Source organism: Agrilus planipennis, unplaced genomic scaffold, assembly GCF_000699045.2.
Source record: "Agrilus planipennis isolate EAB-ADULT unplaced genomic scaffold, Apla_2.0 scaffold244, whole genome shotgun sequence".
Taxonomy (NCBI): Eukaryota; Metazoa; Arthropoda; class Insecta; order Coleoptera; family Buprestidae; genus Agrilus; species Agrilus planipennis.
Genome location: NW_020438980.1, coordinates 346,663 through 373,396, shown reverse-complemented (window position 1 = coordinate 373,396; position 26,734 = coordinate 346,663). Strand labels below are relative to the sequence as shown.

Sequence of the window (26,734 nt, the reverse complement as noted above, 5' to 3'; positions counted from 1 at the left end):
CATTGCATTAGCTTAACTTTTAAATGTGACTGGAAGCTGTTAAGTTACATGAATGCCCGTAATTTTAAAAAACAACACGTATTACATGGACCGTCAAATAAGCATCGTATTTTAAAATTGATATATAGCTAACCCAAAATCGGAAAATTCGCAATTTGATATCTATTAAATTATACCGTATTTAAACTCTCAAATTTATCAAAGTAAATTATTAAAATCAATTAAATGAATTGTTCGTATTCTATAAATAAAAAATGAATACCTGTTAAAATTAAATGCAGGTGTCCTAAACGTAACGGCGAAACTGATTAATCCAATAGGAGTTGTATTCCGTGCATTTTGATAAAATATATTTATGAAGACCTTCCATCTAATATTTTTCCTTTTTTAATCAGCCTTCCTCTAAAACTTTTAATAAGTAATAGCTAATTTTATGAGAGTCAAAGGCGTTAAAACTGGCAGTTTATCCAAATACGATTTTATTGTATATTAAAAGTCAATAAGTCAATAGATAAACATATACATTATATGTCCTACTAAAAAACAACTCATTAATTATATTTTTTAACAATGTGTTTCGCTATTATGAAATTTAAATATTGAAGACATATACTTGTTCTGTGGCTTGTCTGAAGTTTTTGAGTAAATTTTAAAATACTAGTTATAATTATTCTATAATTTGTGCAATAAATATGATGGGATTATAAATGTTTAACTGCTATAATACGAATCCTTCTTCAGTTTAACATTATGAATACAGATTTTGATATTTTTCACTTACTCACAAACTAATAGGTATGTACTTGTGGTACACGTGGTCGAACACTTTATTTTATGTTTAAAAAATTAATTACCTACTTATGTTAAGTAATGTACTTTAAATACTCATACACTTACACCGATTACACATGAATACCTCGACATTGAATTCCACTGCAAGTGAATTGCTGAGAAATAACTAGCATATGGTTACACTATTATGAATGCATTCAAACTGTTACTTTTACATATTTATATTCTAAGGTTTACATAAATGTAATTGCAATTGCACTTGATCTTTTTTATCGTTATGTTGCCTTTCTCGGTATATCCTCATAATTCTTAGTTGAATACAAACATATCATGTATTGCACTTATTTATCCAAGCATATATATCAAAACAAGAGAAGTAGTTACCTAACTGTTAATTTTTGTTTCCTTGCTTTTTTATTACAGAATTATTTGCAAAACTATATTATTGTTCAATAGTCGAGTGCTCAGAAGCGTTAAAAATGCTCAAAAATCGTTTATGTGGGCACAACGGGGTTATAAGCTGTATTGTGTATAGAATTGAATTTTACAGTGAATCGGAATCCAAAAAAAAAGTTGTAAAATTCAATATTTTTTTAGTTAAAGGACGCGCGACAATGGCACACTACACAACACTGCACATACCATACTTATTTTAATTTACTTAAATATTTATGCTGAGTATTTAAGGCAAATACCAGGCATATCATCAAAATTCATTTTGAAGATTGCTTAGGTCACAGAATTATCATGTCAGCACGGATTAATGTAATACAACAAACGAAAAAAAAACTGCACCTTATTTTCACCTCCATTGGAAACTTTTTAGAGAGTGTTAATCTTGATATGATTAAGTACATTTAAAGGTTATAAGTATTCTGTATATTACTTGTTTCTTCTGAAATTTTATAAATCAGGTAGTTTAAATCCAACACATTCTACAAGTTTATTTATATTTAGTCTCAATTAAAATTCTTTTCGCCTTTGTGTGTATATACGAAATTTGCAAGAGGAATACAAACAGTTCCTGATATTGTAAATTGGGTTTTTCTAATCATCAATTTTTACTTAGCTGATTGTAAGCCCCTTGTATTTTCAGAGCAAGTTTCTTATTGCTAGTTGCTCTCAACACCTTCTCGTCTATGACGACATTCAGGAAATTTTAATTTTATCCAACACCATTAACTATTTTAATTATGCTCCACCCCTTGTTATTTTTATTGTTCAACAAGTTTGTAAGAAAATTTTAACTTATTAGTTGGTATGTAAGGAACCTTCTTATTAAAAGCATCAAAACAAATTCAGTATTACTAGTACTACTAGTATTATTTGAAAATATTCTAATAGAACGGAGTTCAATAAAGCAATTCTGGATAGTTTCCGGATTATTTTTTATCTTACGACTACGGTTCCTAATTAATAAATAAGGGACACCCTAATGTATATTTACAGCAGTTATTTACCCGAAATAATTAATTTATATAAGAGAATTTGCTTCAACTATATTCTTTCTTTAAGAAAAACTCTACTAAAAACAATTCAAAGTATTTTCAGTTTCTTAGCGATTGGAAATATTTCTTGTTCTTCATTGTGCTGTTCTTCATTTAAATTTTCATCATTTTGTTGGTCTAAGTTCCATTTCTTTTTCAATAGTATTTTCATTAAACTATAATTCAATTTCTTCAAATAGTTTTTACAAAATTGACCCAGACAGTTGGAACAATCACCACAGCATTTAAAACCATGCTTAACACAGCTCCATGAGAAATTTTTATTGCAGCTGCGCCTTATTATTTTTAATAAAATATCTTTTTCTTTAATAATGCANAAAAAATAAATTTGTTAATGATCCATTAAATTGAAATTGTTAAATACTTTCTAAAATTAAAAATAAATGCTTCACAAAAACACATTATAATCTGGAAAAAGTGGGAAATACAACAACTAACATAACAGTTCAATAACCGTAATAAGAAAGACTTACGGAGCTCAAAAACAACTAGGTACGCAAGCATCATGAATCGAAAAATTGAAAATAGAAATATAGCTTAAAATTAATTGTGAACACATACATATATAATTATCAATTAAACATTTTGTAAATTTCGAACAAGACAGAATTAGGGCTGGGTCCAAAATTTCAATTCATAAGATTCTTCTATAGAGTGGTTTGTGTTACAAATATGCTGGGCTGCACTTGACTTCTGAGTCCGATTTAATCGAAATTGAGCAATGTATTGCTTATATCTTGCCCAAATAAGCCTTTTTGTTTGCCCAACTTATTTAAGTTCACAACCTTTCCAGTTTCTCACGTAACATGCGGACTTTTTTTAATTTATCATTAGTATTTCCTAAGGTGAAAAAAAATGTACCTGTAGTCAATAATCAATCACGCAATTTATATTAAAAACGTTTATTATCATAAACGAGTAAACTATTACATATGTGTACATACAACAAGCGTTAGTTTCTGAGTGTCCGTTTTATCCTTTTCAACAAAAACATACATGCCCCGGGTTTTGCGTAGAAGTCCTTTTCTCATGTAACATAATATATCTAATTATTACCACGCTACCCTTTACCGCGTTTCATACTGCATAAAAAAGAAATCGGAATTAGCTTGTACAGTTGGATTAAAATTCATTATTTGAACCTTCAACTAATTTCTGTTTCCCTTTTCTAAGTTTCGATTCACATTTCAATTGGTACCAGCCTAGGTACCAGCTTTAACCTTATAATATGTTCATATTATACATTTCCCTATAATAAAGTAATTATACAATCTCTCACTTAGTGTCTAGTATTTCTTGACTCTGATTGTGTCAGTGTATTACAATTTGACCAAGTTGGTGTTTATTCAAGTTATATTTGCACTACTTTGACGTCTCCTGGACTTGTTTTCCATTTTAGAAAGCAATAACCTTGGTATTTACGTAACTAATTTCCACTTTGGAAAATAACCATTTTGGTATTTAAGTAGTTTATTTCGACTTTGGAAAACAACCACTTTGGTATTAAAATAACTTATTTTCACTTTGGAAAACAACTACTTTGTTATTTAAGTAACTTATCACCACTTTGGAAATCAATCAATCACCTTGGTGTTTACGTAACTAATTCCACTTTCCACTAAGTAATTTCTTTCCACTTTGGTATTCAGGCAACTAATTTCCACTTTGAAAAACAATCACTTTGGTATTTAAGTAACTTATTTCCACTTTGGAAAACAACCGCTTTGGTATTTAAGTAACTTATTTCCACTTTGGATAACAACCACTTTGCTATTGATTTCATATTTTCGCCACCTGGTGTTTATGTCAACGAAATAAACGACACCTCGTGATTACTGAATAAAATTCTCAGAAGATGTAGCAATTGTCCACTTTGAACACCATAAAAGAATATACATAAAAACAAAACTGTCTACTTTGGACTTACTGAACTCATTCTTTTATTAATCTGAATTTTTATCGGATATATCAGCATTTTCATCTAAAGCATCACGTGACAGAGCTTCGCTTCGTGATTTGTACCACCAGTATCCAATCGCCTACGGTTATATTCGTAATATCAATACATCAAAACTATCATCTAAATTAATCCCCACCACATCTTCAATTGGATTTCTGCTTAGTCTATCCACATGCGACATTTTAGACCCCTTTCTGTATTCTATTGTGAAGTCAAACTCGTCGATTAGTAGCCACCACCTACCAATACGTGATATCAAATCTCGTTTCGTTAGTGTGGTGCATAAGAGCATTGCAATCAGTGACAACCATACATTTCAATACTAATAAATAGGAAGAATAACGTTGCTCCTCCTTTAAAGATAATAATACATTATCGGTTTTAACGTACTGGTTTCTATCATAGATGCAGAAATGTGTCGGTTCTTCTCAGAACCACAACTTTTGATTGTCAACCCCAATACGACTACAGTGGTGACTCCTACTAAAGAACATATGGACACTAATGAACTACATTGGTGATCACAGCCAGAACTTTCTGAAGATGATCTGCCATCCAAGCCGCCGTCTCATCCGTCACACATTCTCCACATACCAGTCCTCATCAGGACTACATTGGTCATCCTGCGGAGCAGCACAGCCCTGTTTCACAACACGCAGCATGTAAACTAGCGACTACACTATAAATCCGCTCTCACAGACTAGCGACTACAGTATTAATCCGCTTTCACAGTCTTCAGATGGAATTAATATGTCTTTTGGTGAAATTACCGAACATGGCGATAGTTAAAGCTCCTGTATTTTCCTTAAATATTTTTACGAGTTTATCTATCTTTAAATTTAAGGTATCTCGTAAAATTTTTCGTTTGAATACGTCAGTTACGGCTTCTGATAATACAAGGTTCCTTGCAGTCTCCTGTCCGGTCTGAATCTACCATATATTCAATTAAGTTTTCCGTTTTATCTTTCGAGTACATTAGTTATAGTTATTTAGTCAGGTGTATATATTTTAAGTTCCTGAGTGCATACCTATCGTGAGTCTCGTCAAATGGTTCTGGTATTTACTTAGATAATTCACACTGTATGCAGTGGCCGGTCTTGGGCCTGTACTTATGTATAATAATTCGCGAATGAGATTTCTATAAGATATTGTTGGATCTGTTTCGTTTGCTAATTTTAATTTCAAATTTGTTTAAATTGGTGTATTATTAATTTTTGAGTTTTCCAAATCATATGTTTTTATGAGTGATTTAATGTATTTTGTTGATTTAGGGTCATAATGTTTTTACCGAGGTAGTAGTCTATGTTTATCCCAATATAGTTTTTTATCATTCCCATATTTTTCATGCTACATTTATTTGCCAGGTTTTGTTTGGTTTCAGTGATATCTTTCTGATTTTTGGCGCGAAGTAGACTGTCGTAAACAGATAGTAGTACATAAGTTGATTCCTTTTTCTTAGTTTTGATGTTGTGATTACTTCTTTTGAATCCTAATGTAATAATAAAGTTAATTAAAAGGAAGACTCACGCCTAATTTCGGCCACTTCATACGTCGGCATTATCTTTTAATAATATAGTCGTTGAAATATTCATACTGTTGTCGTGAAAACACGAGCGTATATTTTCTCAAAATGTTCATGAAATGATCAATAAAAATAATTTCGAAAATCGAACACCAAAACTTTATTTACAAAAAAAAAACAGCTAATCTAAAAAGGATAATTTTTCGAACGAATCAAATGAACTATAATGCGTAACTAGATGAACTGTACTTAACAACTAAAGCAAAGCAACATAATTACCACCACCACCAAATTCCATAAATTGAGTGGTATGGAAAAAAACCAAACAGGGTGGTTTGTGTTGGACTGCACCAGGCCCTTGACCTTCGGTTAGATGTTATTACTCGCGTATTTCCGAATCAATGTAGATAACTTGGGCCAAGTAATATCAACATGAAACTTGCATCTATTGTTCGTAAATTGTTTTTGGATCTATTGTGTCCGCACGTACGCTTTTATTGGGTTTTCAAATTTAGATGACTCACAAAAAACCAACACGTGCCATTGTCGGAAGTTTCTCTTAGGTCATATAGCGATTTCAGAAGCCTATACACTTTATTATTATCCTTTTGAAAATCTTCTGACTGTTTTACGTGTACTTCAGCAGTGATTTTCCCATTTAGGAAGCCTATTTCGATATACATTTGTTCTATGTGGAGATCATTTTTGCAGCAATAAGAGAATAATATTTTGAGGGTTTGGATTTACGACTGGGGAATAGATGTTATATAATTTTTCCTCTTATTGAAATCCTTTTACTACAAGTCTCGTTTTGTATAAATTTTAATTTTTCCTGTTATAGACACACTTCACGCCTATCACTTGCTTGTAATTTGGCTTTTCTACAAATTTCCATGTTTTGTTTTCTTCCAGATCTTCTGTTTCTATTTTTCTGACTCCGGAGATTGTAGCGCCTCTTCGAACGTATCAGGTACGTTAAGGTCAAGCTCTTCACTGACATATTTGGGATTCGGTCTTTTATTTCTGGTCTTAGTTCTGCTTTTTTTTGGTGGGGATAATGTTTCCTTCCTTACTTTCTGTAGTGCTGCTACCTCTTTCTATATCTGAATCGATACTGTTCCTATCTTCTTTACCAAATTCGTTGTTCTCCATTTCATTGCTGTCTTCACCCAAACCTATCAATTTCGTTCCTTCTTTTATCATATCGACATGTCTAGTGTTTATAATCTTATTATTAAGACTCGGTAGCTGTTGTCATTGTAGTCTAGTGAGACTCCCAGTTTTGCTTTATCGTCCTATTTCGATTTTCTTAGTTGTTCTGGTGTTCCTACGATGATTTCTCTTCCAAAAATGTTTAGATGTTTGACGTTTGGTTTGTTGTTGAAGAATACATCGTTTGACGATGCTGCTTTCTGTGCGTTTGATAAAACTCTGTCTTTTAGGTAGGCTGCTGCTTTTATGACTTCGGACCAGAATATACGATTTACTTTTACTTTGTCGGCGACCGTGATTAATTCCTTGTTAAGATTGTAATTTTTTGCATTACTTCTAAACGAAATTATCTTGCTTTTGTTTGTGACTTTTGAGTAACTTATTAAATTTTATTTCATATCCATAACACAGAATGCGTTATGTAGGGTTATTTCACTATTTTTATTTATTCTACCGATTTTCGTGGTTTCTAGCACGCGCTCGTCTCCTAATTTAACGTCTACTTTAACGTACGACGCGACGTCATGTTTTTTTTTCTCACAATATTATTAACCACACTAATCATAGTGTTATTAACCACTGACCTCTGTTACCATGTTAAGGAAAAACGTTTAATGAATAAAAAAAGGGTACATACAAGTTACTGCTTAATAGACACAACACTTTTGCCAAGTAAACCAAGCTATCTATTGCCCGTCATTGGTTAGTATACGCTGTGATTCAATATTCAAATTTTAAATTTAAATTCTGAAACACTTGGACTCATCAAGATCAAAATAACTCATCTCAAGTGCTCCGCATAAATGACTTAATTTTCTCTATTTTTTTTATAGACATTCCTGGCTACTAAGATTTCACCTATTTTAATTATTTAAAACTAACTGAAGTTTCCTTACTGTCTTTATAAACCTCACTACATATGGTGCTTTTTCCATACAAATATCGTTAATTCTCTTACATATGTGTTTCATTTACTTCTAAACCATGTAAATTTAGTCGTCCAATACACCATTCAATAATGCCGTCTTAACATCTAATTAAAATGCGTACAAGTCGTACATATTGAATTTTGCAAATACCTACGGTACTATTCACCAGAAAGTGTGAGACTGGTGTATAAACTTCTTTAGATTTAACTGTTTCCTAATCATTGAATGATTGTCTATTAATCGAAACTGTAAGACAAGGTAGCTCCTAAATAATGCACTTTCGTATTTGCTTCCCTAATATTTATTTACAGTACAATTCAAGCAATTTAAAGGCCTAAATGTTTTATTTGATATATAATCACACCGACGTTTCACTTTATGATGTTTCTTCTGGGTAGATTATACAGGTTAAGAGTAAAGTATCTCAGAATTACTTGTGATCCTTTACAGCCTGTATTTTCTGCATTCTTAATAATTGATTTATTCTTTAACAATTACTTTTAGTAAGCTCCTTAGGTTTTTTTTAGTTTAAGTTGGCTTGAAACCAGAAGATATGAATTTCTAAGATATGAGTTTGGAAAGTTCTATAGAGGTAACCTTTTGTAAGCATTCTTGATCCAAAACTGGGAAGGACAACATGTCTTTCTGTTGTGATGTTTGGCTATTAACCTTAGTTACTTTTAATGGATAAACATTACCCGTCCAGTTTCTCATATATTCCAGGACCACTTTTTATTCAATCCCTCTGTTCGCAAGTCGAAGTGAAGAAGAGTCAATTTCTTCCAATTGTTTTTGTATGAGAACTTTGAACTCTAGTTTGAAATTAGGCAAGTCCAGGAACCCCTGGCTGAGTTTTTGTCCGAGCAATTCTTTTGATTCTTTGTATTAATAAAGTAACGACCGAGTTTTTACTGTTGACCTATTGTATTGTAGTCATATTTTATGCTTAACAAATAAACTAATACTAGTTAGAAGTTAAGTTCGTTAAATTGGCTACACTGAGGTACTTTATTCTTGACCTACATAATCTACCCTGAAGAAGATTTAACATTAAGAAGCAAAACGTCGGTGTGATTATATATTAAATAAAACATTTTTCACACCTATAATGCAGTTGTCCTGATATAAGACATGTCTTAATATTCTTCTTCCTCTCTCCGTCCATCCGTAATATTTTATATTGAACAACATTCCTCTAAAACATTCATATTTCCGACCAACATTAAGTACTTTATTGACTTTTCAACTTTTGGAACTGCGTTTTTCTTTGGTCTCTAATTTCTCCTATTGTGGCTTCTTGTGTTGTCTATTTAATACTTTTTTTTATTCTTCTTGTAACTAATGGATTCTTGTGTAGTTTTCCTCTTTTCCTTGGTTCAGATTTTTTTGCTTCTTTTTCATCTAATATGCCTCCTCTAAATAAAAAGAATGAATTTTTGCTTGGACCTATCATATACGTATGTATAACTTTAATTCGCGTTTCACTCCTTCTGGTCTCTCTAAATGATAGTTTCTGCATATTTGACATGATACACACTTCACATATGAATACAGAATAGCCAAATTTCGCTCATAATTCTTATCGAAATCTTGCAATTTTTTTCAAATAATTTAGCGATGCATGACCTAATTTAATGCGTAGGTATCGTAGTTGCGATGGGGTCGCTTAGCGTAGCAGAGGTCACTAAAACACCTATGTTTTCCCTTTTATGTTATGTATTCAGCACAACTACAGTTCAATTAACTTATACTAAAGGACTTAAATTAATGACAGATGATCAAGAACAAACCAGCAACAAATTATTAGACAAGACTTAAGAGCCACTACGGGAGATTAAGTTCAGTCGTACATTTATTCTTTCTTGACTTCCGAGGGAAAACATCCGCTGCACGAGAATCCGGTGAACTCAACGCCAGTCTGTGATGTACTCGACGATCTCCAGATTATACGGGCCGATATATAACCTCTTCCCCCCAACTTTACGACCACTTTACGGAATTCATTTGAATCCATTTCCCTCATTTACCTTCGGTCATTATAGAACCCTACATATTGTTTGTTTTCGTTATCCTCACATGGAACTTTTGGAATTTCGCAAAGTCGACCCAATGTATATGGGAACCACAACAAATGTAATTGTGTATGATAGTTCCGCGTTTCGAAGGTTACGCAGGCTTAATTCCGAGATAATGAAAATTATACTTTTGGAAATTAGGAACACTATATGATATGTGTCTTTGCATTGCTTCATTAATTTTTTCTGAACTATTAAAATATTCTAAAGGATTAGATAAGTATCTGTGTTTCTTCTAAATTTCGAACTGACTTTAAATCACCTATTTTTACCGCATGTTTATCAATTAAACTGTATTTTCTATTTTCTTTTCTGATCTAATTTTCTATTCTCTATCTTTTAGTTGAAGTCTCTATATTCTGGTTCTTTAGGTGCCAGAGCTGAGTAATTTCTTATTCTCCTCAGCATGCACAGACTCTATAAATCATTATTCTCAGATTTATCCTTCTCTACCACAATTCTTTCCTTTGGTTACGATTCTGTAATTGCGTAGGAATCTCGTCAATTGTAGGCATTACAGTCCTATGACAGTTTCATTCAATTGTATACTCTTAAGACTTTATAAACCTAAAAGTTCTGAGCCTGTTACCATACTTACTGGCAATAGATTTTTAAAAACATCCTTAGCTGAAAGTACATTAATAAACTAAAATAAGTATATTATTTTGATCAAGTCTGTGTCTCCTTTCCCATCGATTATTATATTGGCTATTTCGTTTCCGTTTGCGCTCTTAATTGTTTTATTTTCAAATCTACCAAAATTACTTAGAACCATACTGTCATTGATAACAATTTGATTCTCCTGATAATAATAATAATAAAACAAATATGTAGGTTCTGAATTACTGTTACCTATAGTTGGAGATGAATTTAGAAACACTTTTAGTTTTTCTTTTATATAGGTAAAATATATTAACTATCTTTGATTTACAATATTTTACATATCAGCGTTGTACACGATAAAAGATAGAGCATTCTATATATGACCGGTCGCGAATCTAGCAGGCTCAAGAGTGCCTCCTTTCGAAAATCCTCGGCCCCATTGTTTTGATTTTAATCACAATTCCAGATAAGCTGGCGTGCATGGGCCTGTTTTGCTTACATTCGCCCTTCCTTATATACGGATTGTCCTGAATCCCGGTCTTGACCTAGACATTAAAGTCTATATTCAGATTTTTAGGATTAAATTACGCCGGCATTTGCGTATCAAGGATGTATTCGATGCCAATCAAACATTAATCAGGTGTGTGCTTCGAACACTCATTTATTCAGTGTTTTACACCTTAATCGGCTATTTTGTATTGACTGTTTTAGTGCACACCGAACAGTTTAGAAAGATAGCTTTCCCCTATGCCTCAAAAATTATCATGTTTATCGTGCACCGCGTTTTACATGATCGAATATTTTGCATATTTGGGTAGACCACAAACGATTCGAATGTTTTAGTTTACTGTCTCACTTCGAACATTTTGTGTTTGTGTCGGACTGTAAATTCGCAGTGTTTACGAGTACTTGGCATTTATATATATTTTATATATATTTATGTACGTATGTACCATCGTATGCATTGAGTACTTTACAAAACGTTTAGAAACGAATTTTGAAAAGTCTGTGATATTTCATTTGTACCCCTTTTTACTAGAGTTTATCAACTTCTTTATTTTTTTTATTTTCATGTCTCGAGCTTAGCTGCTTTACATGTTTACTCAATAGGTATACATTTAATACATTACCACTTGTGAGAGGCGTAGTTTTGTCGTTTTTCAAGGTAACCCAAGTGTTGGCAGATAATTGAAGAAACGACAGTAAACACAATGTAATTGTTTATGAACTTTAATAACTGTGGCGTGGTTAAATAATATTCTTTCTAATTGATAAACTATTACTATAAATATTAGTGATGGTTAAGACGTCCGACCACGCTGACTATCCGTCACGAACTCTACTCACTGTATATATGTTAGGCCCGGTGCTAAAATTATGCACGGAATGCGCGCAATAGAAAGCNCCAAGTGTTGGCAGATAATTGAAGAAACGACAGTAAACACAATGTAATTGTTTATGAACTTTAATAACTGTGGCGTGGTTAAATAATATTCTTTCTAATTGATAAACTATTACTATAAATATTAGTGATGGTTAAGACGTCCGACCACGCTGACTATCCGTCACGAACTCTACTCACTGTACTATATGCTAACTGCTAACCTTTCTACCTAACTATCATAAAAACTACCCTCTTTTAGAAAAGAACACAAAAGTAAAATACTAAGAACTAACAACAAGACATACACATCCCTTAACATTACTTAATAGTTACATGTACCTATAATAATATTTATTTATAGTACCAAAAAATAACACCAATGCTTCATTTTGTCAACACTAACTACAATTGGGCATTTACGTTACCTCTCGAACACTTGGTCTGCAGCGTACCTATTGTTTGCCAAAATAGCTGTAATTCGAAATGGCCCTTTAAACTTGGGTTGTAGCTTTCGGTTATCACCGGTGGCTGGACTATCGGTTTTTGCAATCATCACCAGATCGGCGACCTTGTATTCCTTAGAGTTTGATCGTTTTGTGTCAAAACGCCTTTTCTGAGTCTCTTGATCTGCGGATAATCGGTCTCCTACTTTTCGTCTTAGGGTCGGTAAGTCCGCACGATCAAATTGATCCATAAATTCGCTTAGTATTATAGACTCTGGGATGCTACGTGGTTTACACCCATACAGCACTTTAGAGGGCGTAGTTCCCATGGTTCGATGGAGTGTGTTATTTAGTCCCCTATGCACTGTCTTAACCTGTAAGTCGCATTCATCATCTTCCTTGCCCCCGTTTAATGCTGCCAGAAAATTGAGGATTGTGCGGTTAAATCTATCGCATTGCCCATTCGCACACGGCGTGGCGACTGTATTTAAGACGTGTTTTATGCCATATTCTGAACAAAATTACTTAAATCTTCGCGAGGTGAATGCGCTACCTCGGTCCGTTATCATTCTCACTGGGACTCCAAATATATTTATTATGTCTCCAACTATCCGGATTACGTACTTTGTCTTTGTACCTCGTACGGGTTCGATGATGCAGAATTTAGTAAAACCATCTATTGCCACTAGTAGATGTGTATTGCGCTTATTGCATTTCAGAAAAGGACCAAGGTGGTCAAGGTGGATGGTATGAAAGGGTATCGGTACTTTTTGTATGGGATGCAGCTTTCCTGGCTTTCGTCCCGGTGGAGTCTTGTAGTAAAGGCAATTTAAGCAGGAGTCAACAAATTTTTTTGCAAATCGACGCATCTTTGCAAACCAATAGTTTTCCTGTATCTTGATAGGGTCTTTTCTAGGTCAAAATGCCCCATATCGTCGTGGCATAGTTTGCATATCTGCCAACGATTGGCTCTCGGCACAACCCATTTTGCATCTTTTCCCAACTTCCGATGAACCTTGTCTCCTTTTAATATGTAGTTGTCAAAATATACCTTCAAGCCTGGATCTTGATTATTTGATTCTAAAATTTCTCGAATTCGACATATTTCTTCATCCTCTAACTGCGCTGCTTGTAGCCAGTCGACCCCAGCTGTATTTATTAAGGTGGGTTACGACTCAGGCAATCTACATGTGCCATTCTGGCACTAGGTCTGTATTCAATTTCATAATCAAAGTCCTGCATTTCGAGCCACCATCGTCCGACAAATTTCCGGTAATACGCAGCCAGCCCCAAAAACTGTCTGAATTGTCGAATATTTTTAAGGATGAGCATATCCAATATTGCTGCTATTTTTCGTCTGTCTGGTCGAACCCCTTAGATTGATATTTCACGTCCTAAGTATTCTATTGTGATTTGGAAGAAAGCATTTGGAAAGTTTTAAAGTTAAATTATGATCTCTGAGCCTCTGTAAAACCGCTTCTAATTTGCGTAATCCATCTTTGTATGTTTTAGCTGGTATGATAACGTCATCTATATAAACCAGTGCTGTTTCATGTCTAAGTTCTCCCAAGACGGTATTCATAAGGCGTTGAAATACCTCAGGGGCGTTAGCAAGACCAAACGGCATACGGAGGAACTCATAATGGTCGTTTGGCGTTATGAACGCTGTCTTTTCTACAGATTCTAGACTCATAGGAACTTGATAAAATCCTGAGACCAAGTCCAGTGCTATGAAATAACGGGAACCTGCCAATCTGTCTAAATAGTCCTCTATCAGTGGTGGTCGGTATCTATCCTTTTTGGTAATTTGATCTCTGAAATCTACGCAAATCCTTTTAGCACCGTCTTTCTTTTTAACCAATAATATGGGACTAGAATAAAACAACTGAGACTCCCGTATTATTTTGTACATCAGAAGATCATTGATCATTGTTTTTACCTCATTCCGTTCCGCCAGAGATAGCCGATAAGGTGCATAAGTTATAGGTTTGTCTGTAAAACATTTCTCCTGCGTTTTTGGAATCAGATATGTAATTAATAGTAAAACGATCACCTAACTGAACATTGTCTGCTGCAGGTAATTTGGATATTTGGAAACATTCTTTTGTTTTAATTACATGAACCGACGGGTAAAATTATTACTGCTTAAACCCTCATACCAAACCCTTGCCAGCCCTTTTAACTTTTCTAAGGTAAACAAAGTAAATTAAATAACGCTGACCTCATCCTAGTGGTACATTTCGGCGCATTCGTTAATTTTCTTTAACCAATCATCACCATTTGGTTACCTAATGATGTATCAAAGTCTGATAGGATAGTATCTTTAAAAAGCATCCAATTGGCGTTGGATTTACGTTCAGGTAAACTTTCGTTTTCGGACAGGCTTTCGGAAGGCTCCATAACGTACACGCTCAGATAGAAAATTCGATAAAAAGAAATACACACACGTTTAACAGCCTTTTTTTACGCACAGTTGTAACCAAAAAGAGTCTATGAAGTTCAGAATTGTGGACGTTCGGAGTCAAAATCCCACTCCTGAAATGTTGGAGATGAATTTAGAAACACTTTTAGTTTTTATTTTATATAGGTAAAATATATTAACTAGTCTTTAATCTACAATATTTTACATATCAGCGTTATACACGATAAAGGATAGAGCATTCTATATATGACCGATCGCGAATCTAGCAGGCTCAAGAGTGTCTCCTTTCGAAAATCTCTGACCCCATTGTTTTGGTTTTAGCCACAATTCCAGATAAGCTGGCGTGCATGGGCCAGTTCTGCTTTCACTGTATAACAAATTTTGAAGTTTACCTTTATAGAAAATCTCTTTTTGACATTCCTTAATTGTATGTTAACTATTATTTTTAGAATAGTTTTTGATAGTTTTATTTGTCAAATTCATATTAAAGTGATTTTTGTCTTTATTATTTTTCTTAAATTTTTGACAAAATATGTATTTTTATTCCTGTTAGAACAAAAGAATTATTCATACACGATAAACCGATAAAATTTACACATTAACAAGTTTGTTTATAAGATAATGTCTCTCGAACGTTCTCGGTGCTTTTTGTTTCCTTATCTAATTTACACGTCATAGAAGAAGACGACGATTTGATAAGTGTTTAAAGGTGACTTGACTCACCCTGAAGAAGGAAGTGAGGAATATGAAGCCTATTTGAAGAAATTTTTAAAAGCCTACAAAGCTAAGCAGACACTAACATCAGCAGAAAAAAACCGCTGAACTTGCTTTTAAATTGCACAACTCTTAAAGAAATATAGAACAAATTGCAAACATAATGCATGACATGAAATCAGATGAGAACTTATCGCTGGTATAAATACAGTTGCTAGACTTCAAGTGGAAAATAGGTGAATTGGTAGCACAAAAATATACAGTTGTTATAACTGTGAAAAAAGTGTACATTTGAATAAAAACTGAGAGAAAGATCATACAAGCAAGAACTGTTATCACAATAAAAGCAAAGTGAATCCACTACAGGAAAATTCTAATTTTACAAGCAGTAGATCTGGCAGCGGGATTCAACAGCAAAATTAGCGTTTATTGGAGAAAGGGTAAACAACAGTGGAAACGATTATTGACTGATCGACTCGGCAGCATGGAATCATATGGCAAATCGTCGGAAATAGTTTGTTTCTTTCCACAAATTTGAGGAACCAGTGAACATTTGCATAGGAAATGGAGCTTTAATGACTACATATGATAAAGATAAAATAGAAATAGAAACATTTGTGGATAATAAAATTCAAAACAGGACAATGTACTATGTATTGTATGTAGGTACCGAATTTGAAACAAAATTTATTTCTATAAAAGTTGTTGCAAAGAAGGGAATAGGTTTTCTAATCACAGATAATGGAAGGAAATAAAAATAAAAGTGTTGTTGTGATAGGCTCAGATGCAGGAAACCTTTATAAAATCAATATTCGTGTTTTATTACCAAAAGTATGTAATTTAAAAATGAAACGAATAATTCATGCGTGACAATGGCAGAATGTGTGCAATTATGACACGAACGACTTTGTCATCAAAACAATAGACATATTTAAAAAAATAAATTAAATATAAATGCTTTTTATGAAAGAAATTTTTATGAAGGTCGAGTTTTCATGGAAAGGTTGAACGTGCCCTTATCATTAGAGAAATACTTAGCACATATATTTACAGTCCAATGCAACATGAGTCTTTAGGAAAGAAAAGGTATTTCGCAATCTTTAAAGACAGTTTTTTGTAATATAAGAACAAAGAAATTTGTTGTAATTTCGGAAAATCTACTCTATAAGACATAAATCGGAGGTAACAGAAAAATTGAAAGTATTTTGTGTCGAAATTAAAAATTACTTAAAATAAAACGTAAAACAGATTCATATTGACGGAGGAAAAGAATCTAAAAATAAGTGTGTAGAAAACTTTTTGAGTAACAAAAGAATTAGACATACTGTAAATGATGCTTTCAAAATCAAATTTACCTTCGTTCTTGTGGGTTAAAGAAATGAATATAGCAGTACACGTAAGAAACCCGACCGGACCAACTAAACAAACAAACAAAACCCCTTTTGAATTGTGGAATGGTAAACAATCAAAGGTAAATCATTTCAAAATTTTTAGCACTGAATGTTTTTTTCACATACCTACCGAAAAACATAAGAAATAAGATCAAAAGGCAGTTAAAAACTAATTAGTAGGTTATGTTGATGATTGCAAAGGTTATCGTGTTTATGTTCTTAGTATAAGAGATGTCATATTAAGTCGAGATGTAAACGAAAAAGAAATTGAAAGGGACGGTAACATTGGCATCAAGAGGGAGGAACAGCAAGAGGGTTTACAATTTTCAGACGAACACCAAAGACAATTACGGCACAGAAATACAATAAAACCGACCGAGTTTTATAGCTGCTTAATAACATACTTAGCAGAAGCTTACCTTCAAATTATAAAGAAGCAATAAATTCAAATAAGACCATCTTTGGAAAACCGCGATGCAGGGCGAGATTAATTCATTATGCGAAAACAAAACTTGGGTTCTTGTTAAAAAACCAGAAAAGCAGAAAATAATCAGTAACCGATGGGTTTATACGAAAAAGAATAATCCGGATAAAGAACTTTTGTTCTGAAGCATTACAATAAAAATTAATATTAGGACAAGTAAATGTTTGAAATCGTTACCAAAAGTGGGAAACGAAATTACTTATTTATTTAATTTTCTTCTGATCTCAACTTTCTAAATAAATATACTGAGTGATTATAATTATATTGTTAAGAACCATTCCTTTGTGAACGGAATGAATCAGTTGTTTAGATTATCGGAACATATTTGGCGTCAACTGCGTCACCCGATGGAGGAACGCTGGATCAAGGGGGACAGACGAGGGATTCGATGTTAGACGCTTGACCGTGATGGTAACATTTGCTTGGGCGAGCATAATTGTTACGCACAGTTCCATACATATTTTTTTATTTAAAATAAACGTTTCTATTGGTGTTATTTTGTGTCGTTTTATTTTAACAATATCTTAACAGAAACGAAATAGATGACCCCACCCCTGACAGTAATAATATTTGAAACAGGTTTCGTAGGTCCTTTGGAATCTCACAAACTCTGCTTTATGTTTTAATCTGTATACATATCTTTATAATTGTGTTATATAATTTAATTTATATTGTTCTGTTTTTTAGTTTTCGATGCCACTAGTTCTTCAGTAACTGGTATTTTAAGTGGAAATGTCTATCATTTTGGAGATTGGGATGAATGTCTAACCGCAATGGCGCCCTTTGAAACTCAGTATTGTTTAACTAAAGTATATATGGAAGGACTAAATTTATCTTATGGAAGGAATCAATACTCAATTGAGTATTCTCCGTATGAATCCCTATTAAATAAGCTTTACGTGAGTACAAATATATTTATCTACTCTGTTTTGTAAACTCTATCGACTTTAATTGCACTGACTATCTCTAAACGAAGTTTAATAAAAATTATATTTTGTTTTCCGTTCTCATTGACTTGTGGCTCTAACTTATGCGATGATTGCAGGACATTTTGTATGTGTGGCCACAATTTTGTGAAAACCACAATATAGAACATTAACTATTAGGTATACGCACTGTTAATTGATTTTTGTCTAACTCTCCCGATAGTTTAGTTTTAATCTACCGATAGAGAAAGGTTCCGATATTATTTATTGTGTAGGGGTCAAACATGAGCTTAAAATAGAGGGGAGGGACATTGCTATTCGATCGCCGTATTAAAAATAGGGATGTAAGTAACTAATTCTTTTAATATTTTTAACCATTAAACATAAATGCGTTCTTAGTACTATTTCCGTCGTAACTGACAAAAATATCGCCCAACCCACTTGCTGCTTATAAATAACGCTAATGAATCAATGCGGACAGTATAGTAAACGTCATCTGTACTTATCATATACATATGTTATATTAATATACTTTTTTTTATGAATTTTGAGCTCTCATATTATGCTATCCAGAAGTAATGTATTTGTATGTGTGCTTCTACAACGTGATGCTCGAATAAATTCTATTTTGTGACTTTCGGGTTCATGTATTAGGTAAAGTAATTGAATTATATTATTGTAAGTTATCATATCATAAGTTAACTTTGGACTATTCAATTCATGCAAGGAATAAATTAGACACAAGTCAAACAGTTAAATTAGGGCCTAGAGAAGGACACGTATCATTGATAAAACTTTTATATTTTGTTACTTTTGTTTATGTACAAAAAATATTTTTATGCAGTCATAGTTAAAATATTTTTAGATTCATAATACGTAAACATAAGCTTTCGACTGGACATGCTTTTCTCTACCCTGTGGGTACTTATTTCTATCACGTTAGTTTTCTCTTCTACGTATACAACTCACACACAGAATCGGCTTCGAACTGTGAATTGTTGATGCTATCTTAAACAACTTTTTCTTTTAACCACACTGATGAAATCACTGACTGAGCACTTTGCGAAACAATTGAAAGGAACATTAGAAGAAAGAAAGGAAAAAAGATAAGGAAATAATATTAGAAGAAGTAAAACGGGCAATAAAAATGCTAAAAATGAAGAAGGCAGCAGGGGAAGACAAAATTAAGCTTCTTTTTCTCTTCTTAAACCATTTTTGCAATCACTTGTCACATGACCCTTTTTATTGCAAATTTAGCATTTAATTATACGTATTTGACCTTTATCATCACTCTTCGATATATCAGATTCCGTAGCTTTCTGTTTTTCTGATTTATTTTCTGCTACCCTACGATCAAACTTTCGATTCGGAATATCTCTTTTATGCTTTGGCTCAACATATAAGTTTACACCTCGAAAGGCTAATAGCAATTCAGACTTTTTCTTCACACGCAACACACGAGCTTGATTACGAAGCGCACGTTCTGAAATACCCTCAATCAAATATTCAATTAATTTCTCTTCATCATTAACTGGGACTACTACTACTACTACTACTACTACTGGTCATACTAATAATCATCGAACGTTTCACTAGTTTGCCATTTGCGATTCTCAAACTCTCTTTTTCGTTGTAATTTCGTTGAACTATGTATGATCAAAGAATTCTTTCATTGTCTTTAATAGTTGAGGCTTTTCCTTTTGGTTTGCTACTAATTAATACTTTCAACAGATCATCATCTAGTACAAACACTTTTTTCAAAAAACGCACTTGCTTTTCCCATTCAATGAACTCTACGCCACCATCATAATCTTTCAAGGACTTACCTACGTACATCATTGACACTGGTTATCGGAACTACTGGCATCTAAAACTGTACATTCCTGTTCTTTATTGCATATTCTCGTTGCATTAACTCTCGTTCACGTTCTAACTAAGAAATTTTCCCTTGCATGAATTAACGTTCACTTCTTAACAATTCAAGCTCCTTTCTGATGAGCCTGTTACCTTCCTCGCTTTCTGGTACAGTCTCACCCTGAACTCTTCCTGTTGTATCCTCTTCTGACACAGAACCTCTACTTTGTTCTTCTAAAAATGAACGATGAATTCTCATATTTCGATTCATTTCACTTGTTACCAATTCATTACTCTGCTCTCTAGAAGCCATCCATATACCTGGAGGATCTGCTTCCATCAATCGCACTATAAGTCCATTTCCTGTAGTAGATAAACCCAGGTTACGTAACTGTTCTTTTAACTCCACTACCGTGAGTGCACTTGTATCACTAATCTTTAAAAGCAGTACAAGATGTTATAAAAATAGGACAAAAAGAATTGAAAGCAGCTCAGGAAGAAATGAAACAAGAATGCAAGCAGTACAAGAAGCAATAAATACAAGAATTGAGGTGGATCATTTCCCCGAATACTTTAAAATTGGGGCTGATATTATACCTGTATATGTTTAAAAATATTAATGAACTAATGGGCATTACTAAAACGAGGACTACGCTCTTACATCCACAGTCTGATGGAATGGTTGAACGATTTAACGCCACTCTGGAGACCAATTTAAGAAACGTTATCAACGAACACTAAACTGACTGGGACCGACACATACCACCATTTTTCCTGGCTTATACATCCGCCGTTCATGAGACAACTGGAAGAACACCAACCAGCGTTTTATTCGGGAAATAACTGAGGTTGCTAGCGGATATGAAGTTTGATCATTTCTGGACTCTCCGCTACCTACAGATGAATACGTGAAGGAACCACATCGTTAATTATTTATTGTTTATTTATTTTTTTACTATTGTTGTCTGTAATCTACCGTATTGCAATTAATTCCTTAAAGTAAAAAGAATTTACGAATTTCGTGATCCTCCGCCGAAGACAAATAATTTGTTCATATTAGAACCAACTCTCCGTGTTCAAAAACTTCTGGTTTCACTTTTGAACCATAACACTTTTTCCTTTTTTCAGCTTTGGAGAGAAGAGTTTCATAAGCTATTTCACGACATATACGATTGTACTGAGGGTCTACAGAAAATTTTTTATCTTTCTAGATTGGATTTTCACGTTCTTTACCAAAATGCAATTCATTGGGAGTGAACCCCGTACTCTGATGAATGGCATTATTTAGTCAAATCTCTATTTTATCTAACCAGTAGGCCCATATAGTATGTTTATCATGACAATATGCCCGTAACAATCGACGGATCTCTCGATTCACTCTTCATCTTCTCTATGTCCATTACCTATGTTCTGAAGTTTAGCTAGAGCTAAGCGACCCCTAGAATTTTCTTTGAGAGAATTGATCTCTACACCGGGTTTTTGAGGTGTTTCCCCATAATAGTATTTACCATCATACCATATACCTACATAGTGTATCCGCCAAACCGTTGTCTTTGCCCTAACAATGATTGATAATTGGAGCAAATTCTTTGTTAAAAAGTATCCATTTAGATAACCGTGAGCTTGACAATCTGCATTTATTCCGAAAAGCAAACATTTGTGATCAGTAATAATTGTCAAACACTGACCCAAACTCAAAACTCCAAGACTTCAACGCGATGGCTAATAATTCCCTTTTCGAAATCGTATAATTTAGTTGTGTACTACCTAATAGCCTGCTGCAGGATGTAATAATACTACGAGCTTTAGCCTTGGGGTCAATTTGAATAAATACCCACCAATAGCATAATCGGAACTGCCTGTTTGAATAAAGTATTCCACCTTAGATAAAGGGTGTTTAAGCATTGTAACCGTTAAAGAAGCTAATTTGATTTCCTCGAAGGCTATTTTCGCCTCTACCCCCCAATTCCAAGATATATCCATCCTGAGCAATTTAACTAATGGTATTAATTCCCCAAACCCCTCACAAAATCTACGATCGTAACTACACATCCCAAGGAATGCCTTTAGATTTCTATGTACGGGAAATTCCTCTACTGCCTTAATTCGGTTTTGATCCATCTCGATCCCTGTTGAAGTAATATGACCCAAAAATTTTATTGTACCTCGTGCAAAACTAGATGTACGTAATTTGACTGTTATGTTAGCCTTGCTCAGCCGTTTAAAAACTTCTTCTAAATGGTTTAAGTGTGTTTGTAGATTTTGTGAAAAAATCAACATATCGTCCAGGTACGGTGTGACGAATTTCAAACTTTCTGGCCCTAATATTTTAGTAAGCCAGCGAATCCTTTTTATCATTTTCGCGCATTCCCGCGCGGTAATTATCTTCGACTGAACAATTTTCGGTTCCAAGTCTTGTCAATTTTCCGAAAAAGCAATTCTACGTCTTCAAATGATTGAAATCCCACATTTAAAATACCTCGTTGCGCCTCAGATGAAAAATGATTATTTATAAATTCAGTAACATCTTTTTCATTTAATTTCATGTCAGACAAATAGCGTGCTTCTGTTGCAAAAATAAAAAAAACTTCTGCCCTACTACCGTGTTTGAATTGACCATATTTCATCATCACAATCATCATAAGGTCGTCAGTCCTAAGACTGGTTGGACACGCAACTCCAACCTTTCCTATCCTGAGCTAATCTTCGTATTTCCCTAAAACTATAACAACCCAAATCCTTAATTATTTGCGAAAAGTAATGTAATCTAGGTCTACTTCTACCCCTCCTAACTCCCATTTCTGTCTCTAATACGTCTCTGACTAGACCTTTATGTCCTACTAACCTATCTCGCCTATTTCTGATTAAATTTCTCACTTCGAACGCTTCTAATCATTTCTTTTCCGCCGCGCCCACTCTCCATGTTTCGCACCCGTACAGCGCCGCAATCAAAAGATACACCTTCAACAACCTTTTTCGAATTTCTAAATGAACCGTTCACGAGCACAGAAGTGACTTCGTGTTATGAAAGGCGACTCGACCCTGCGCTATCCTCTGCTTTATATCCCTACTACTCCTTCTGACTGACTGCCTAAATACCTAAAATCGGTCAGTTCCTTAAATTTTTCGACTCCTTTCTTTATATTTGCCGTTTCTTACTTTTTCTTCCCTTGCGTACCAGTATTTTTGTTTCATTTTTATTTATTTTCATACAGCACTGTTTTATCAGTCCCGCATTTTATTTAAAACTATCTCTAACTCCTCTTTGCTGGATGCTAATACCGCTATATCATCTGTAAATCTAAGCATACTAATCTTTTGCCCCTCCATACCTATCCCTACAGTTCTACTGTCTTCAATGATGCTGATCGCGTCTTCGATGTGTAGATTAAAAAGTAGCGATGACAGTGTGCACCCCTGTCTGACCTTTTTCTTAATATTTACTTGTCTATGTTGCAACCCTAGCTCTATAGCTGCCTGTTGTTCTTTATACCTACTAAGCATCACTTTTCTATCTATATAACTCATCCCTACACTTTTAACTGTATTTAACATCTTGATCCCTTTAACATTGTCAAATGTAAATGTACGAATCCTATGTACGCACTCTTACTTTTTTCTATCGTTTTCTCTATTGTTCCCCGAAAAGCTAGAATCATCTCCCGCGTTCTTCTATTTCTTCTAAACCCAGATTGATCTTCCCCTAATAGTTTTTCCGCTATTTTTTCCTTCCTCCTCTGTACAATTCTAGTAAAAATTTTTCACGCATGGGAAGTTAGTTGTTGTTTGTTCTAAATGTCTCGCACCTATGCGCACCTCTCTATGTATTTATGGTTACTACTACCTTCCATTTATAATCTTCTGGGACTTTCCCCGTCTCGTAAGTGTGCTAACTAGCTTAAACATACGATCTTTAACCTCTCGTCCTGCATGTTTAAGAATCTCCCCTTGTATCCCATCTATACCTGGCGCCTTATTGTTATTTAAATTTTTTAATGCTACATCGAACTCTTGTGTCATAATAACCTAGCTCATCTATCACCCCACAATCTTCCTTCTCTAATATATCTCCTCATTCATGGCATGTGTATAGTTTATCTAAATATTCTTCCACCTTTTCTTCTTATTTTCCTCATTTTCTATCAAAATGACCCCTACCTTGCTTCTTTAATTATTACTACTGTATCCTACATCTCTAAAATTCCCTTTATTATCCACGATTTCCTTCTTTCGTTTTGTTTAAGACCTAGTATATCTGTAGCTTCCTAGGCATGTTTCAATGCAGTTCCATTCTGTCTCTATGTCCCTGTCATTCGTTTTGCCCGTCGTCTTTAGTATTTCATCTGTCCTTGTACCTAGCCTATCACGCGTTGTTACATTCTAGCTTTTAATAGTCAAGATATTTCTTACCTTCCCTCTTTTTCAGAATTTTCAATTTAAAATTGGTTTTCATAACTACTAAGTTATGTTCGCTATCCAGATCTGCTTCTGGTTAACTCCGAGAGTCCATCATTTGTTTTCTAAATCTTTGCCTAACAAGTATGTAATCTAACTGATGTCTCTCTAAATCACCTGACATCTTCCACGTATAGCACCTCCTAACGTGATTATTGAATAAAGTATTCACGACGGTTAAGTTATGATTATGAGGATGTAAATAGTTTGAAAAGAATATTAGGAAGTAGCTTTAAGATCAAATATTTAGGTAAAATAAGGAAATGTTTAAGAATGGGAATTTCCTTTAATAAAAATATGATAAAATTGGACCAAGAGAGCTATGTAAATCAATTGTTAAGCAAATTTAACATGGTGGATTGTAGTTAATCAGACACGCCTATGGATTGCAAATTGAGTCCCAATGATTGTAACCAATGTGATAATAGTTTACCATACCAACAGCTAATAGGTAGTTTAATGTACCTTTCTGTTTTAAGTCGTCCTGATATAGCATATTCAGTGAGTTGTATGAGTCAGTTTAAAAACTGTTACACCAAGGAACATGAGCATCATGCAAAACGAATTTTAAAATGTTTAAAGAAGACTAAATCTTACGCCTTGAAAGGTGATTCAAAACAATGGTTTTGTTGATGCTGATTGGGATAGTGACATTATTAGTAGAAGGTCATACACAAGTTATATTTTTAAATTAACAGGAATTGTCATATCATGGGAAAGAAACAAAGGGTTGTTGCACTTTCCAGCACAGATGCACAATTTTTGGGTATTTCACAGTGTTATAAGGAAGCTGTTTACTTGACAAACTAGCAACACGACAGATTATATATTATTATTTTTTTATTACAATGATGATCAAAATGCTCACAAATTGCTATTAAACCCCGTAATGTGCGTATGTAAGTTGTCCGCGTCAAATCTTGCAAGCCATTTTTCGACCACTTCTGGTTATCCGATTGAGCTAAAATTTGATATACTCATGTACGTGACAATGCAATATTATGATATTATCGGGATTTGAAACTCGATAGAACAAAAATGCGACAATAAAAATAGATAAACGTATACACCTTTGTGTGGTGCTTTGTAGCTTCCCCTAACTAACTAATTCACACTAAGCAAGTCTATTTGATACACAGGAAATATTACAATTTGAAAGAACAATAGTTAATCGAATTCTACGTAAATAAAAAAAATAAAATAAAAAACCTATTAAAAAAAAAGCTTTTATTTCAAAAAACGTGTTAAGTGACATGTCTTATATATGTATATACATGAATATAGTAGATAAATTCTAGGTTCGGAGTGACCCCTTTCTTGGTAACTTTAAAAGCTTGAGGCACTGATGTACGCTATTTGTTATGCAGATTCACTATACATTCAAAATTACCAACAGAGGGATCACTCCGAACCTAGAATTTATATACTATATTCATGCATATACACAACTTTGGAATATAACACATGTATAAGACATGTCACTTAATTTTATTTTTTCCATTTTAGTTCGCGCTTTTTTAAATAAAAGCTTGTTATTAAAAATGTTTTTTATTTTTATTCTTTTTCATAATAAATTGAGGCATATATATATATATATATATATATTTCATTTGAGCCGCACACAAGTCTTAAGTTCAAGTTAAAAGTTTTTTTTTTAACTTCTAGCTGTTTATAAAAATTTTTTGCGTAACAGTGTGAGTGATTCACATGATAAGTGGGAATAACGACACTGTTTCAATACTATACGGAAGTTCCTTTTTGCCGAACGATATTCCATGTCAAACCACGGTTTACCGTTCGTTAAGTTGGTTCATCATAAGGTCGTCAGTTAGTCCTAATACTGTTTGGACACGCACCTCCACTCTTTCCTACCCTGACCTAATCTTCGCATTTCCGTAAAACTAGAACAACCCATATCATTATCTATTTTCGAACAGTAATCTAATATAGGTCTACCTCTACCCCTCCTAACTTCTCTTTCTGAATCTAATAAGTCTCTGACTATACTTTCATGCCTGAGAAGTTGTCCTGCTAACCTACCTATTTCTTATTCACACATA

The 26,734-nt window shown here is 33.7% G+C and overlaps 1 protein-coding gene across 1 annotated transcript in view; it reads left to right on the top strand.

The window, feature by feature from the left end:
* LOC108739991 (nose resistant to fluoxetine protein 6-like) overlaps nt 1-26,734 on the top strand; it is an 86,586-nt gene that overhangs the window by 15,623 nt on the left and 44,229 nt on the right. The window contains exon 2 of the mRNA XM_025975531.1: nt 18,127-18,338. Within this exon, the coding sequence (XP_025831316.1) occupies nt 18,127-18,338 (212 nt within the window). The remainder of the gene's footprint in view (nt 1-18,126; nt 18,339-26,734) is intronic.